This window comes from Thunnus albacares, chromosome 5 (genome assembly GCF_914725855.1).
Source record: "Thunnus albacares chromosome 5, fThuAlb1.1, whole genome shotgun sequence".
Lineage (NCBI taxonomy): Eukaryota > Metazoa > Chordata > Actinopteri > Scombriformes > Scombridae > Thunnus > Thunnus albacares.
The window spans coordinates 17,628,345-17,644,648 of NC_058110.1; the positions used below are offsets into that span (position 1 = coordinate 17,628,345).

At 42.1% G+C, this 16,304-nt stretch overlaps 1 protein-coding gene across 6 annotated transcripts in view; it reads left to right on the forward strand.

Annotated features, from left to right (window-relative positions):
- znf385a (zinc finger protein 385A) overlaps positions 1 to 16,304 on the forward strand; it is a 60,894-nt gene that overhangs the window by 22,618 nt on the left and 21,972 nt on the right. Inside the window, exons 1-2 of one of the 6 annotated variants that reach the window (XM_044352258.1) lie at positions 405 to 475; positions 7,391 to 7,542. In XM_044352258.1, coding sequence (XP_044208193.1) covers positions 7,465 to 7,542 — 78 coding nt within the window. In that variant the 5' untranslated portion in view covers positions 405 to 475; positions 7,391 to 7,464. The other 5 variants (XM_044352255.1, XM_044352256.1, XM_044352253.1 and 2 more) reach the window with 5 other exon arrangements.

The window sequence follows — 16,304 nt, forward strand, 5'->3', positions numbered from 1 at the left end:
CATTAAAGCGTAGCATAACACCACCAGTTCCAGGCAGCAAATCAAACAGATCATTATCTCTATCCACCTAACTTGTGTGCATGTATTAACCCTCACAGGAAGCTAAAAATTAGCATACCATGATTAGAAAAGATGGTGGAGATAAAGTTTGGTAGGAGCATGTGGTTTTTATATTTAGTAATGATTTTCAGGCGCTAAAATAAGCATTTGGATTGGCTGCTTTGAAGTTTACAGAGGGGCTCAGCAGCACACTCTTGTGGTCACTTACAGTCAAACCAGCTCAGGTTTTTGGTGGTTTTGCATGCTTGGCATCAAGGTGAGAAGCCTCACTGTGTTGCACTCTGTTTCTGATGAAGCGTATCACTACCTGTGAGTCACCTGCTGCAAGTCCATACTTCAATCCTAGTAGAGACTGAGGCTATCTGGAGGCAGGCTGCTGCTGCCACAGCTGTCTGTGAATGGAGCGTCCAGGAAGGTAAGCAGCTCAGGATACAGCCGCCAGACAAACACTCAGGGCTAATGGCCTGTGCAGCGCTCTGTTCTGCAGGATCTTCAGGTGACAGCTGAGGCATCAGGCTGATCCTGTGCCTAAAATGAATCTGAGATAGTGTGAGAATGAGGATATGTGGAGGCTAACTTAAAACAGATTCATCTGCTTTATGACGGACACAGGTATGAATCCAGAGAGACATGTGAGTCAGAGGAATGCAGCCTTTTGATAGGCCTGACTGAATAAACCTCTATATGTGTAAACTTGGGTCCACTGAAGTGTAATGTCGATTTTGTCTTTTAGAACACTGTGTGTTTGTGTGTGCATGCACATACCTGTCTCTTTGATGTGTGTGTTCATGAATTTGTCTGTATCTGCTTACCTTAGTGTGTATGTGTGCTATTTTCTTTGTGCATTTGAGCAGGGCTTTTAGTCAGGCTTGTGATCCCGTCGATTGTGCTTGTGGTCAGGTGAAAGGGAGGCACAGTGTCCTGTTGGGAATGAGACTGGAAGGGAATACTGAATGGAACATGGCCAAATTTTCATTCTTTCTCTCTCCCTCTTGTGTCCTGTGTCTGCACTCTGTCATGCTGCTTCCACTGCTGAAATAAATTGGCTATTCCTGTAGGCCTGTGCACAGCTGTGTACAGCACAGAATACACACTGAGCTGATCATGAGGGAGGCAAGGAACAAATGAGAGTAAGAGATGGTAAGAGAAATGGAGACAGACAGACAGCTGGCCAGCCATCCGTCACATATTATAACCCATATGAAACAGAAGACCGGCAGGGACATAACAGCAAAATCCAACAGCATTGCCTGACTACAAATACTTTAATCATAATAAGCCAGTCATTTTAGGTCATGGAGATTCTCCTATTCAGTAGTTATGAAATAGTCTGGCAACCCCGGTTTGTATCTCTGCCATGAATTAGACATTGTGCAGACAGCCACCATCGTCTGAACTGTCAGACTGGGTCTGAGGAGCTGCTAATGGTGTTTCTACAGTGTTTATGTGGTGTATTCTGATGTGTGTGCATGTGAGAGAGAGAGAAAGTGAAAAAAGTGATTTGACGAGGGAGACTATGTTGGGGGTTATGTTGAGGAAGCTCCCAGTGCAGCCCCTGGTCTCTTTAAATCATCTCACTGACTCAGAGCTCTCTCAATAATGTATACATAAGCCGAGGGCAGGTTTTCTCAGGATTTAGAGCCAGCAGTTAGTTTGAAATCTCAATGTGCTGCACACATCAGGTCGATAAAGTAAATTATGAACGCTGCACACTTAATCACTAAAGCTGCTGCTTGGCACAAAACTTCTAGATGCCAAAAAATATTTCTTAGTTGTCGTTTCATTATATTAATCCCAGTCAGGGGCTGTATTATCAAATGTATTGAATCTTATCAGCATTTGTGTTGGTGATATTACAACATCAAACGTATCGGCAGCACTGGCTATAAATTGAGCGCAGTCCTGATGTCTCCCTCCCCTCTGGGCCATGTGGAGGACAGGTGCCCGCTTCATGGACCAGCAGAAAGGCAAGTTGGCAGTCTGACTGTTACCACCTCCTTCTCCCTGCCTCTGCTGCCAACAACTCTGGCACATCTGTGCCTGTCCAGCGTGCCTTGTGCCAGCTACCCTGCTCCCATTGTTCTCTCCTGAATGCACCCAACGCCCATGGGAAAGAAGGCTGAACACAGTGTGGCACAACCTACACAGCCTGTTAGATAATCTCAAGACATGAAAAGATTCTCTTAGCCTAGATTCTAGAAACAGCTTTTTGTCTTGCAGCATAGGCAAGGAAAACACCCGAAGGTGATTTCCATAAGATTCTTCCTCTATCAGATTTTGTTTCCAACGGCAGAGTTAGACATTCACTGGAGTGATCACAATCTCTCATGAGCATAATGCTGTTATATAATATTGATGAGATATGTTATAATATACAAAACAGTATATTTATTTTCATGTGAAAATAATCAAATCTCAAACTTTTAACATCATATTTTTACTTCATTTGATTGATTATGAGGTCCTCAATGAATCTGGAGTAGTTTCTGATTTGTTGAATTCACTATCATTAGGATGCTGCATCCTATCATGACTATTGCTTGAGATGGGAAAAAGAGACACAGGAAACACAGAACATATGAAAATCTTACACCGTCATATTGCTGTGATCCTCCATCTGTTATTTGCAATTTCCTTGTGTGTTATTTGGCTCCAGTCGTCAAAACCCCCCACACACGCACACACATGAAGTTAGGGACTTAAAATGTGTCCCGTGGAGAAATAGGATTGGGGAGCACTGATTCGTGTGTGTGTATGCATGTATGCACTTTGTGAGTGGGGGCATGGATGTGGCCAATAGCAGATTTATCAGGGCCGTGCAGGCTGGCGAATTATTCCAAACAGGAGAATCAGTCTCTCGCCTTTGATCTCTCTTCTGCTTGCTCTCTAATTTTAACCCTCCCTCTTTTCTCCCCCTACACTCTGTCTATACTGCACCAGTTTTAATGTTTAACTCATGCTCCTCAGTCTCTACGTGCATATAGCCTGTTTTGTCATTCTTCTGTCTCTGTTTCTTACTGTTATCTCTGTATGTGTAAGTATGGTGTAAGCATGAGTGTTTCGGGTAAGTGTGGGTGCTAATCAAAATTCTGGCCAAAAATATTCTTCTTCTCAAGGTCCAAAATGCAAATTGGTCCCCACAAAGATAGAAGCATAAAAGCTCATGTGCACACACACATTAGCAGCAAGCCACTGGCTGCAGTACTAAGACCTGGCGGTGTCCTGCAGGTCATTTAAGAGCTCTGATTATGGCCCCTGTGAGCTTGGTAGGATTCCTGGTTTAATAACATCCAAATCACTGTCCAAGTCCCCTCAGCTCTTAGACTGCCCTGTCTGTCACTCTGTCTCACACAGACATATACAGCCTCCAAGAACCAGTAGGGAGAGCAGAGGGAGGGAATGGCAATACACAGAGCAAAGACACAGTTTTATCTTCACTTACTTCTATATGCATTAATTTGCTTTGGTTTTACTTGTGTCTGCAGCTGATTGTTATTTTCACTATTTATTGATCAATGATTTCTGTCGTTATTTTTTTCTATTAGTCAGTTAGTCCATAAAATGTCAGAAAATACTGCCCATCTCAATTTCCTGAAGCCCAAGCCCAACCATGATGTAAAAGAGTGAAAGCAACACATCCTCACATTTGAGAAGCTGGAACCAGTGAATGCTTGACATTTTGCTTGTTAATGGATTATCAAAATAGTTGTCGGTTATGCATTCAGCACTAGTGTGTGCACAGTAGCAGTGTAGTATGAACACTGGCTCTGGTTTATTGTGTAATGTTGTTCTGTTATTACTCAACAGTTTTTTTGAGAATAGAAAGAGGTAGGACTTTTTATTTTATGTTATTTTGCACTTACGCACTACTGCACTTCTTTTAAAAGGCTGAATTTTACCGATTTTATACATTCTATGTAATCTATGTTTTAACTTAGTTTTTACTTATTATTATGATTATTATGATGATGATGATGATGGTGATGATGATGATGATTATTATTATCATTATCATTATTATTATTATTATTATTATTATTATTATTATTATTATTATTATTATTATTATTATTATTATTATTATTATTATTATGTATTCTATTTTATGTGCCAGTGGGTTTTATCTTCCATCTTGTGTTACACATTGTGAAATACTTTCTGATCTTTCACTTATTAAGTCTCAAATTAACACCACTGAAGTACGCATGCTATGTATCGTATTTAGTACACTTCATTTTATCTTATGTTTATTATGATTATGAAAAGGGTTTTATTTTCCATCTTATGTACATTTACATGTTTTTATATTCATTTTATATCTTTCTTGATGTGAAGTACTTGGTGCATGTAATTTCTTTTGTTGTAAAGCGCTTAGAGCTGCTTTTTCTTGTATGAAAGCTGCTATACAAATTAAGTTATTATTATTATTATTATTATTATTATTATTATTATTATTATTATTATTATTATTATTATTATTATTATTATTATTATTATTATTATTATTAGTTCCAGTTCAAATGCAATTATCAATGTGTTCAGAAGAGCCTGGCGGGACCACATACAAGCATGCACTGCACACATACATACACATGCACAAAAACATGTGCAGGTCACACAGGAACACTCCTGCACCATACAGCAATTTGTTTGATTTACACTGTGAGAGGGTCCCCAAAGAGAAGTTTAAATTAATGGGATAATTATACACTGGGAGAAGAAAGCAGCCACACTTTGATATATGCACACACACACATGCACACAATGTCCCTGATGGGACAGACTCTGTCTTTGCTCCAAGGACAACTGCTCCTATCTCTCCTGTCTGGTTCTCAGCTCCATTCACTTCCTCAGATTTCAGCTCCTCCTGCTGCAGAGACACATTCTGTTCCCCGGTCAGCCAATCTCTCTGTTTGTCTGCTTGCCAGAGGCTGGCTGACCCACTGCCAGTAACAGTCTCCATGTTCAAGTGCAGACTCACTGGGGAGCTGCAAACATCACTACTGTGCAACTTCAGCTAACACACACACACACAAACACACACACTCACAAACCATTGCACAAAGAGCCACAGACACGAACGCACGCCATGTATCAACATGCGGCATTGTGTCATGATAAATGCAGTCAAGAGGCAGTGTATTAGTCATGTTGTTAGTGGCGCAGCCCCAGAGGAGGAGCTGCCTTCATCAGTCATGGAGGTAGAGGTGGAGGAGAGAGCAGCTACAGGACCTCCCATCCTCTCTCATCACAACAAACAGCATCAAGGAGGAGCTCAGCTTAAAAGAGAAACTGAGGAAACTGTATGTTTGTACTACTGAGAAATTTGTGACTTTGTCTATTTAAAAAGAATGTGTGAAACAATACACAAAAACACACCACTTTTTAGTTTATGTATAGAGAAGCAATGCAAATGTTTTTGCAGGATAAGGGAGAGTTAGAGAGTGCTGAGTCAGCCTGCGAGGACGATACAAGTGCAATCCACCAGCTGGAAAACCAACAAGCACAAGGCCACAAACTTATTTGTTATGCTGTCAGAATAGTTATGTTTGTGAGCATGTTTGTGCATTCATACACACAGCATGTTTACATGTTTATGGTTTGTTCAGTGGAAGAAACTTACATGCCTGACTGAGGCTGAAGTAATCATGCAGTCCTCTCCACCTCCAGGCCCACAGATGCGCAGCAGAAGGCAGCTGGGCTTCAGCTGAGACAGCACTTTCACTCTGTCTGACAAAGTCAAGCTCTCTCCCTCTCTCTCTCTCTTTCTCTCCCACTCTCTCTAATCCAAACTTTGGAGGCTGCATCTGCTAACACCGTATTCCTCCAATGCGGCAGCCATATTATTTCCTCTGATCACATTCAGTTGACATAAAGCTTGATGAAAATGCAGAGGTGTCAAATAATGCAAAAATTACCATGTGAAAGTGTGGAGGCAGGTAGAAACGAATTGCAGTAGGAAGCAGAGCGAGGGACAGCAAGTAACGGAGCAAGAGAGTAGCTTAGAGCAATCCCAAAAAGGAGAGCGGCAGAGCTTTAAGTCTCGGGGGAATTTGAAAGCCTCAGAAATCCAGTTGCGGATATTAAGAGGCTTAATCTAAGAGCTTGCTGAGGCTGAGTTTTGCTGTGTGGGCCCCATCACTATCATCCTTGACAGAGGTTAAAGAGGAGAAGAGGGGGGATAAGGAGGAGAGGAAGAGAAGGCAGATGGGAGCGATGACGAGAATAGGGAGCTGTGTATCATTATGACAGCCTTGCACACTTTTATAGGAGAATTAAACATTGACAAAGTGCACAGGTGTGTGTGTTTTGTGTGTGTGTGTGTGTGTATAAAGAGTATGTTCATAAGTGACTGCTTTTTTCAAGTCCTGTTAAAATCCACTTAAACAGCATGTTGGATACAGTCAAAGCCAGGGAGCATGTGTCGGACCTAAGTAGAGGAATCAGAGTGTATGATTCATTCATTCCATAATTAGATACATCCAAGTGATCCAACTCTTTCGCACGAGTCAAGATGACATAAAGCAACACACGCTGAGATGAAACTCATTATCATCAAGCTGCAGATGTCTCCTAGGAGAGGAGAGGAGAGGAGAGGAGAGGAGAGGAGAGGAGAGGAGAGGAGAGGAGAGGAGAGGAGAGGAGAGGAGAGGAGAGGAGAGGAGAGGAGAGGAGAGGAGAGGAGAAAAGAAGAGGCTAGCAGGCAGGTGGTTAAGAGGAATCCCCACCGTCTCTGTGGCATTCTTTTCTCCTCCTTGGCATTCCTGCTTCATTTGATGTGAATGTTTTAGTATAATGAAAGGCTTCGGTGATGTAAATTCTACAAAGCCCTCAAAACTGTCAGTGTTAAAGTATTTGTGCACAGTAGTGCTGCTGCACTTTGGCACTTCAATCTTGTCAACTTGTCAGGAAAACCCAAATGTCTGTCCACACTAGTCATTTAAGCGTCCTTAACAGTTCAAGCTGCTTTTTCTCACAAATTAGTGATTGCACGTTCCACCGGGGGGCCACATAGCTTTCTTCCATCCACAGAGAAATAATTGCTTTTGCAGTGCAATTATGGCTCATTGCTCTTATTGGAATATAGTGGCACATTCCAGGAAGCAACACTGCAAAATCTATAATAAGCTACACAATTTGTGTCTCTCATTTTAAATGTTATACTTTATCATAGTAGATTAAAAAACATTTATTGCCAGCATCTTATATGTATATATATATATATATATATATATATATATATATATATATATATATATATATATATATATATGAGTTATAAGAGTATGTCTTGTATATTTATCAATTTTTTGTTGTTTTTTGTATGTAGGAGGCATAAACCGGGCCGGGGCGGCGGTGCCAACATTCTTGCGGACCCCCACAGTGATCCAGCCCCACCTGGACATGAAGCCCTTCCTGCAGTTCCCCATGGAGACCCCCCCTCCTCCGCACAGCATGAGCCTCTTCCACAACTTCAACACGGTGAGAGTTGACACAGACACACACACACACATACACACACACACACACACACACACACACACACACACACACTGCAGTCTTTCAACTCAACTACTGCCGTAAGGAAAACACACAAGAGGAAACTGTTTACTCCTCAAACTCTAGGAAGCTTTTACTGCCCACGTGTGTCTTAAAATGGTTGAAGTGCTGCTACAAATCAAAATGCTGTGTGTTAGACAGGACTCTCTGCAAGATAGTCATTTTGTTCCGATGACTGTATTATTTCATGTACATACATCAAAAACTACCAACTCCGTCCCATCCTTAAATCAAAGATCTAAGAATTAAAGAGCACTTCCAAGGCCATCCTTAGAGCCGTGTACTTCAAACACCACCGTTTGTTTGATGTGGTATATATTTTAACAGAGAGGGATCTTCCTGTTTCCCCAGGCCCTGACTAACATCTTATCATTTAGATTAGACCGTAGAGACATTTAGCATTTCACCAACTCAGCGTAATGTGCCGCCTGTTCCTCCAGACTCCATTAGGGAACGTCAACACATTTCTCATCAGCAATACGTAAAATTAGTGAACTTTGTATGTGCTTTATGTGGGGCAATGCTATTCCTGGACGAGGGTTACTCTCTGCATGTGTCAGTCTGGTATATTTGGCTGCAATTTGCAAAGGGGTGACATAGCAGCCTCTTGTCACTAATTGGAGATGTCTGGCATTTGCTCTGACCATGTACGTTACTACGGGGATAGTAACAGGAGTCCAGACACTGTTAAACGCATTTTAATGATATAGTCATTTTAATAGCGCTCCATAGGCCATGACATAAGTGGAAGCATTCTCACTGATGTTAAAACAGCAGTGCGCCCAGCAGACATGGATTAACAGAGATACTGAAATTATGCAGGCACTCAGTTTCCACTCTTGCGTCTGTTAGCACAGCCTTGAAATCATTCTTGCTTGCTCTTTCTTCATTCTGTCTGGCTGCCTCTGCAACACTCCCTCTGAATCTTCCTCTCATTCTGTACCATCCCTCTGCTCCCCATCCTCCGCTTTAGAACATTAACTATTTCTGAAGGCCCACAGGGACACAGTGAATGTTAATAGCGGCTGCCGCTGATGGCTGCGAGCCACCCCGAATGGTGTTTTACAGGCCTGTGGCCAGGAGATGGGGCCATAGGAGAGGCTTGGAGGACATTTTGACCTTATAGCTCCAACATACAGGGGAACATACACTTGGAAAGTACTTTTACTGCAATGCATTAAAAACAATGGGGAAATTACTGACTGACACACTCACCCTGATAGTACAGTTGGTATTGTTCTCCCTGAAGTGTAGTGCACATTCTATTATCTGCAGCATGTATAGTATAGCTCCAGAAAAACATTTTTGAATTGTTAAAATGCAAAACAAAAAATGTTGTTTGCTTATAATGAAGGCACTTTCCTGATGTTTTCCTACGGAGGAAGTCATGGCCCTCAGCTTTCCCAGAGATTTTTGTTAATGTTTCATAGTTGAGTCCGTTTACTGTATACAGGAAAAGCTTGTGTAAGAGAGTAAATGTTTGCAGCTCTGTTTACATTACTGACAATATTTTATGGCCTATTTGACTTTTAGGTGAAAGAATGTTTAAGCAATCAGTGAATCACACTCTGCATGGGTCTCTTGTATTTCATATAACTATGCTATGCTATGAATGGAGTTTGAAGTAAGATTAATTCACATTAAAGGTATAATTTCTGGTGTCTTAGATGCCTCCTAGAGCACCAACACACTGTAATGAATATGGACATGCAGACTATTTCAATGAAGACACAGCATTATAGCAGTAATAACAATGAGAAATGTTCATGTACTAAGCTGGCAGCTAGTTATTCTATCATTCTCTCTTAATAAGTGATCTGTGCTGAGTTTGTACAGTCTTAATGAGACTCTACTTCACATTGAGGGTTATTAGCCCGATAGCAGAGGAATGGCCTCTCCTAAAGACATATACAGCTTTAATGGTCCTCTAATGCGATTTGTCCTCTACCTGCCTGTCTCACCCAATGTGCCTCTAGACAGTGACGAGGCTGAATTATTTATCTGCAGCAGCTGGTCGTTATATAGATGTACATGTGCGCACACATACACACACACACACACACCCACACACACACACACACACACACAATTCTCAGCCAAACTGCCTGCCCTGATGTGGACTTGCTAAGGCTGCAAAGTCAGGGATTTCCAATGAAGGTGTCTAATCATGCAAATCCATGTGCAGACTTGTAGAATCTCACCTGCTGTCTGTCCTCCTTTCATCTCTCTCGCTCCCCTCATAAAACACTCACTCTCTAACAGCATGGGTCTTACTTCACAACAGTTTTATTCCAAGTAATTTTCCCAGAATAATTGACTGACGTTTCATCACACCTGTTTCCTCTATGAGTTTCAGAATGATGCTGTTCAATCAAAATTGTAACAATTTGGAGTATGTTTTGTCCACTTCTTCATAAGGTTTAATCAGCTCATATGTAATGATGTCTGATTGAAAGGCATCACATATTGTATGTTTTCAAACCGATGTAGTAAGAAACCAGAGAAGAACAGTGTAGTGTTTTCATGTGTGGTTGAAAGGATTTGGTTGGGGCAAAACAGGGCTGGCTCTAGCCATTTTGGTGCCCTAGGCGAAATTTTGGTGCCCTCCCCCCATGCTTCAGAGAGTGGTGCAGATGTTCCTTCTCCAGCAGCTGGAGGCTTCAGCAAATATTTCCAGAGTACATCTGGACAGCTATAAAGTAGATATTAGCCTATTACAAGCAAAAACACGTAGCGGCAGAGTAGGACAAACAACTGCTGCAGCCTGTTGCACCAGCTGTGTGTAAGTTCAAACTTAGCCTAGTTATGATGTAAATTATTACTACGTTGTGATTTATGCATTACTGAAATACAAGTGGTTGCACCACAGAGATAAGTTACAACATAACTCTTAAGTAACAACTTAACAGCTACACATGTCCCTAGGGTAGGTGTAAATCATAAAATGCCACACAGCTTCATTTTTCATCAGCTACATGTCATTTGCAACACAGTAATCCAGTAATATATATATATATATATATATATATATATATATATATATACACATATATATATATACACATACAGTCTGAATGCTTGACCCCTACAATGAGGGGATCTGGTGGCTCTGTCATGCTGTGGGGGGCATTTTGCTGGTGTGGTTTGGGTCCACTTGTCCATTTAGAAGGAAGGGTCACTGCAAATCAATTTCAAAGTTGTTCTGAGTGATCACCTTTACCCTATGATGAAACATTTCTATCTTGATGGGAGTGGTCTCTTCCAGGATGACAATGCCCCAATTCACGGGGCACAAGGAGTCTGATGAGTATGAAAATGATGTGAATCATATGCTATGGCCTTCGCAGTCACCAGTCTCAACCCAATTGAACACCTATGGGAGATTTTGGACTGAAGTGTTAGACAGCGCTCTCCACCACCATCATCAGAACACCAAATGAGGGGGTATCTTTTTGAGGAATGGTGTTCATCCCTCCAGAGGAGTTCAGAGACTGTGGAATCAATGCCAAGGCTGAGGAACATCATTCTTGCCTTAGTTATGACTGTATGTCCAAACTAGTTAGGTTATGCCCCAAGTAATCATGGTGCAACCGATTTTAGTCACTCATTTAGTTACAAACTAACTAGTAGTTACTAAGCCTCTAGTGTTGACTTTACACCTTAACTTCGGAAAATGTACACATAGCTGGTGCAACCCAGCACCATTCTAGGAAAGAACAGTTATGCAGATAGCTGGCTACCAGCTTCCTATTCAGATATTCATGCCATTCATATCATTCAGTCTGTATCTGACTCCACCAGCTATTGTAGCATCATTATCTAGCATTGGCTTTATTGCTACTTAGCTAGTTAGCTAGCTACTACAAATGAAATGTCTACATACAAACAAAACAGCATTTTAATGTTAACATAAGGTGACATACCTCTATTTTGGGCCTTCTTTCCCCCTCCTCTTTTCTCCATTTCCTTCCTTGGGCACCTGAAGGCCTTTTGACATCTGTCCATCAGTCAGTGAGTCGAGCAATCTCTAGCACTTCTTACACCCCAGAATTGGGCTGTCTGTGATGTGCATCAAACAGTAACCCATTTAAGTGTTATTGATGACAATGCAGACAACCAGAGTAAAGTGGAACTGAACATTTACTTTTATATGCCTGTGGTACGGGCACCACATATTGAGTTAGTCTGTGTTACTCATGTATCACTCTGCGCTGCACACTAAGCATTATACAAGTCTTAGACATATCTCAACATCCCCCCTGTTATGCTGGAGCGCCCCACAAACTTTAACATGACAAAACATGTTCTAAAAGTCCTGTGGTATAAACAGTAACTAAAATTTCAGTTTGCATCAAATATCTTCAGTATCAATTTATCAACATCTAGGTTGTAATGAGTCAACTAGTGTCTATGTTGTCTGTTGGAGTAATTTAAGATTTTTTCTTTTCTTTTTTTTAAAGAAACCAACATGTTTAGAAATGTGTGCATGAAAAATAAAGAAAATATAAGAGTCCTCATCAGGGTAGGCTGTACTACTGCTCTGGATGTTATACTGACTCTATACAGTATTTTTAGTGAGCTGGTCTGATTATAGTCCTTCCAGATCTTGTGCGTATTGGCTTTGGACTCTGAAGTTCCTCCGTGTTTGTTTCACAGGGTGGTGTGGTACATGTTTTCGCTAAGACACTGTGACTCTTGTGAGCTTCATCTTGAAGTTGTAGCTCAGCAAAACGGATCTTTTTAATACTTTTCTGCAAATGTGGATTATATCGTTCACGCAGATGGCTCCTGCAATGTCTGACCTTGTTTCCATTTGGCGTTTGGACAACGTAGCTTCTTGGCTCATTGCACTTTGCTGGGTGCTATGTTCCTCTCTCCTTATTTAGCACAGTCACATGCTGTCCAGGCCAGAGTGGAGGCGGTTCTCTGCGGCTGCTGTGATCATGATGCTCTTTCATATCTGCTGTTCTCCATTCTAGGTGCAGTCGATGCCCCTCCTTGCCTGGGTCTGCTTGACTCGGCAACAGGGCGGTAACGAGTCTTCCAAAGATCAATTCTGCAGGTGATGGTAGCTTACTATCAATAGGTGTCGCTCTGACTTGTACTAATGCTATTTGTAGATCACCTCCGTGTTTCAGAGTTTTCTTCACAATTGATTTGATGTGTCGCACATGCCTTTCGATAAACCCGTTACTCTTTTGGGTAGTGGGGTGAGCTTGTAATGTGTCTGATTCACCAGTTTGTTGCAAACTTTTTGAAGGCTTGCCCTGTGTGCTGTGGTCCATTGTTTGTCACTGTTTCATCAGGGTGTCCGGATAGGGACATGTATGTTTGCATTTTTTGTGTGACTGCTTGTGTGACTGCATGGGCATGGGCATTTCATCGACAACTGGATATTTGGAATATCTGTCCACACTTAGCAAGTACTGACGTCCATTGATTTCGAATAGATCAGAAGCTAGAGGCTGCCATGGTTTCGAGGGTATGTTGTGTGGGTTGAGAGGTTCTTTTGGGTTTGCGTCTTGATGTTCCACACTGCAAAATCTTTGATGTCATCATTTATCTTTGTCCAATAGACACTTTCTCTTGCAAGGCAACGTGTTTTCTCACTGCTTTGATGGCCCACATGTAGCTGCTCTAGGATAACATCAGTCATGGAGTCTGGAATGAGTACCCGTCTGCCCTTGAATACGACTTCTGATTCCATTGCAAGTTCATCCCTAAAGGACCAATAAGCACACAGGTCTTTTGACAGGTCTTCTATCCTTTCTGGCCATTCTTGGTGAATCAGTTCCTTCAGTGCATTGAGTCTGAAGTCTTTGGTAGTTTCTATACAGAGAGCGTCCTGTTTTTCAGAGGAGAAATTTATTATTATATAGTGATGGTGTGCAACTCTGGATCCTCAATTTCTGCATCTATTCCATCGATGCACTTGATGTCATCTTGGTTTTCTTGGTTTGGTAACCAGCAGAGAGTATCTGCCAGGATCTTTTGGGTTCCAAGCCAGTACATGACTTCATAGTCATACCCTTGTGTCTTTATTAGCATTTGCTGGAGTCGTGGTGGTGCAGCATGCAATGGTTTGCACATATGGTGGTGAGCAGTTTGGGATCTGTTATCAAGAGGAATGACTTCCATGTAGGTGTGGTATCACCTTATTCCATAAACAATAGCAAGCATTTCGTGTTCCATGTTGCTATATCTTGTTTGGCAGTTTTTGAGTCAAAAGCAATGGGTCTGTTGTTCTGCACCGAGGCTATACCTAGTCCTTTCTGTGACACATCTACTTCAAGGGTTAATGGTGTGTTTGGATCATAGTATTTTAAGAAGGTGTCCTCAGTGATTGTTGACTTCAAGTCCTCAGAGCATTTTGTTGGTCAGTGTCCCATATCCATGGCACCTCATTTTTTTAGCAACACTCTCAAGGGTCATCATAACACCCATCCCCCACTTTCAGTGTGCACAGTACAAGTGCATGCCAGGGCAGATGGAAAATTGTGAGGAACAGGGGTGCAAAGTGTATTTCTTTCTTTTTACTTATTTTTTTTCTTTTTCCTTTGAGGGTGACCAGCACTCTCCAGAAGGTGGCGCTCTAAGCAACCACCTATATAGTCTATGCCTTGAGCCAGCCCAGGGTAAAAGCTCAAGCAGCTGATGATGACATTTGATAGATGGTGTGAACATGGGGAAGAGGGGGAGAGTTGAGCAGAGGGAGAGTTGGATACACACAATCCTGGCTGCATCTGGACAGATCAAGTATGCATGAAGAACGGGGAGAGAGAGAGAGAGAGAGAGAGAGAGAGCGCAAGAAGGGGAGGAGAATACTGGAAAGCAGAGTAAGGGAAATGCACTACAGGGAAGCGTGAGGCAGACAGGGAGAAAGCAGTTGAGAGGAGAGGAGGAGGAGGCTGAACAAAAAGGACAGGCACTTGTTAGGTGATGTGTCAGTGAAAAAAAAACAGAGTAACAGAGAGATTTGAAAAAATCCTTACGGCAGGCACTTCCTTCTTCTCTTGCAGAATCTCAAAGAGAAGCAGAGAGTGTGCCAAAAAGGAAAAACAAAGAAATCTTAGCTGGCAATGCATCACTAGGTGCAATTTTTTTTTTTAGTGAGTTAGTTTGTATTCAGCTTTGACAACCAACCAGGAGGCTGAATGAGTGAGGAAAGTGCAACACACACTCTCAGTCTCTCACATGCTGAGACCCAAACACACACCTCTGCCGGCAGCACACACACAGGAGGAACAATGCAGCTCCAGGCTTCTACAGACACAGAGGAGAAGAAGGTGAGTGCCTAACTGCTTGGAATGGTTGGAGTTTTTCGCCGTTTTCTGTTTTTCACCCAACTGTGGCTTAATCTGGGCACAACTCAAAAGTACTGCAGAACTTGCGCTTCAAAGGCTGTTTTTATCTGGCTCAGTGCAGACTATACTGTGACTGCCAGAGTGGTCCCACTGAGAGTCACAGAGCGGTGCATTCCTCATTGCTGCAATTCAATGCTTCCAAACATTTTGTTGCGGGGCATTGATCAAACACACTGGAGGAAGAATGAAAGATAAAGAGAGGAGAGAGTAAACTGTAAAAAAGAAGAAAAAAAAGGATGACAAAAGAGTTTTTGGTGCTGAAGTTTGGTGTCTGACTTTCTGCAGTTCTGGGAGATGTTTTTTCACCTTTATTTATACAGGGGGGAGTTTCACTGAGAGCAATGCACTCTTTTTCAGGAACACCCTGATCACATTTACACAGTTACACATTCACACCTGGAAGCTGTCCAGTACAACCACAGTCTGATCTGAGCACTGAGCAGCTCCACTGGAGCAGTTGTGTTTAAGGGCCTTGCTCAAGGGCACCTCAATGGTGGTGCCCTTTTCACAAGCTCGCTTCTCTAACCTTTAGGCCACCGCTGCCCACTTTTGACCAGTTAGGTAAGCACTTTGGGCGATTTCTCCCAAAAGCTGTTTAGAGGCAGTTCTGTGGTAACAAAAGGCATCAGGGTGTTTGGGTCTTAAGGCCCTTTGGAGCTATTGACATGACTGCTGAGTGATGCTGAAGTCAGTGGTCTGTGTGGTTTATTTACAACTGCCAGAGCACTCAGCACATTCAAATAGCTCCATACTCCAACTGACATGAAACTTTACAAAACTCACTCAAGTTCACTTTTAGCAAGCAAGATGCCTATATGTATTTTTTACTGATAACTGATTAGATTTATGAGATTTGTAATGCAGGAAACACAGCCAATTTTAAATACAGTTGCTGATTTTCTCAAAATCGGTCAGAGAGACTGAGTGAGTTTTGGAAAATCCCTTTTCAGTTACATCACAATGCTCTGTTCCTATTTGATGAGGACATGTTTTGGAGAGCATTTGGGTAAGAGGCCATATGAGCAGCCCTCCAAAAAGCCTTGTTGGCAGCTGGACAGTGTTTTTAACAGCTGAATCAACTGGATGGATCATAGCTGACCCACACCCAGAGCACCGGACTTACTGGCTGGGGAGAAACCCATGATTCATGTGTACAGTTACTCCACCGGGCCTGTTCAGCTCTTACTAAACTCTCTCTAGAGGTGTAATAATGGGCCACAGCACGGACACCCACATGCAGTACTTAAGTCACAATTCTTCAGTTATATTTGTTTGTAATGTTGGAATTCGGGTAGCATTTGGCAGGAGTTGATAAAAATG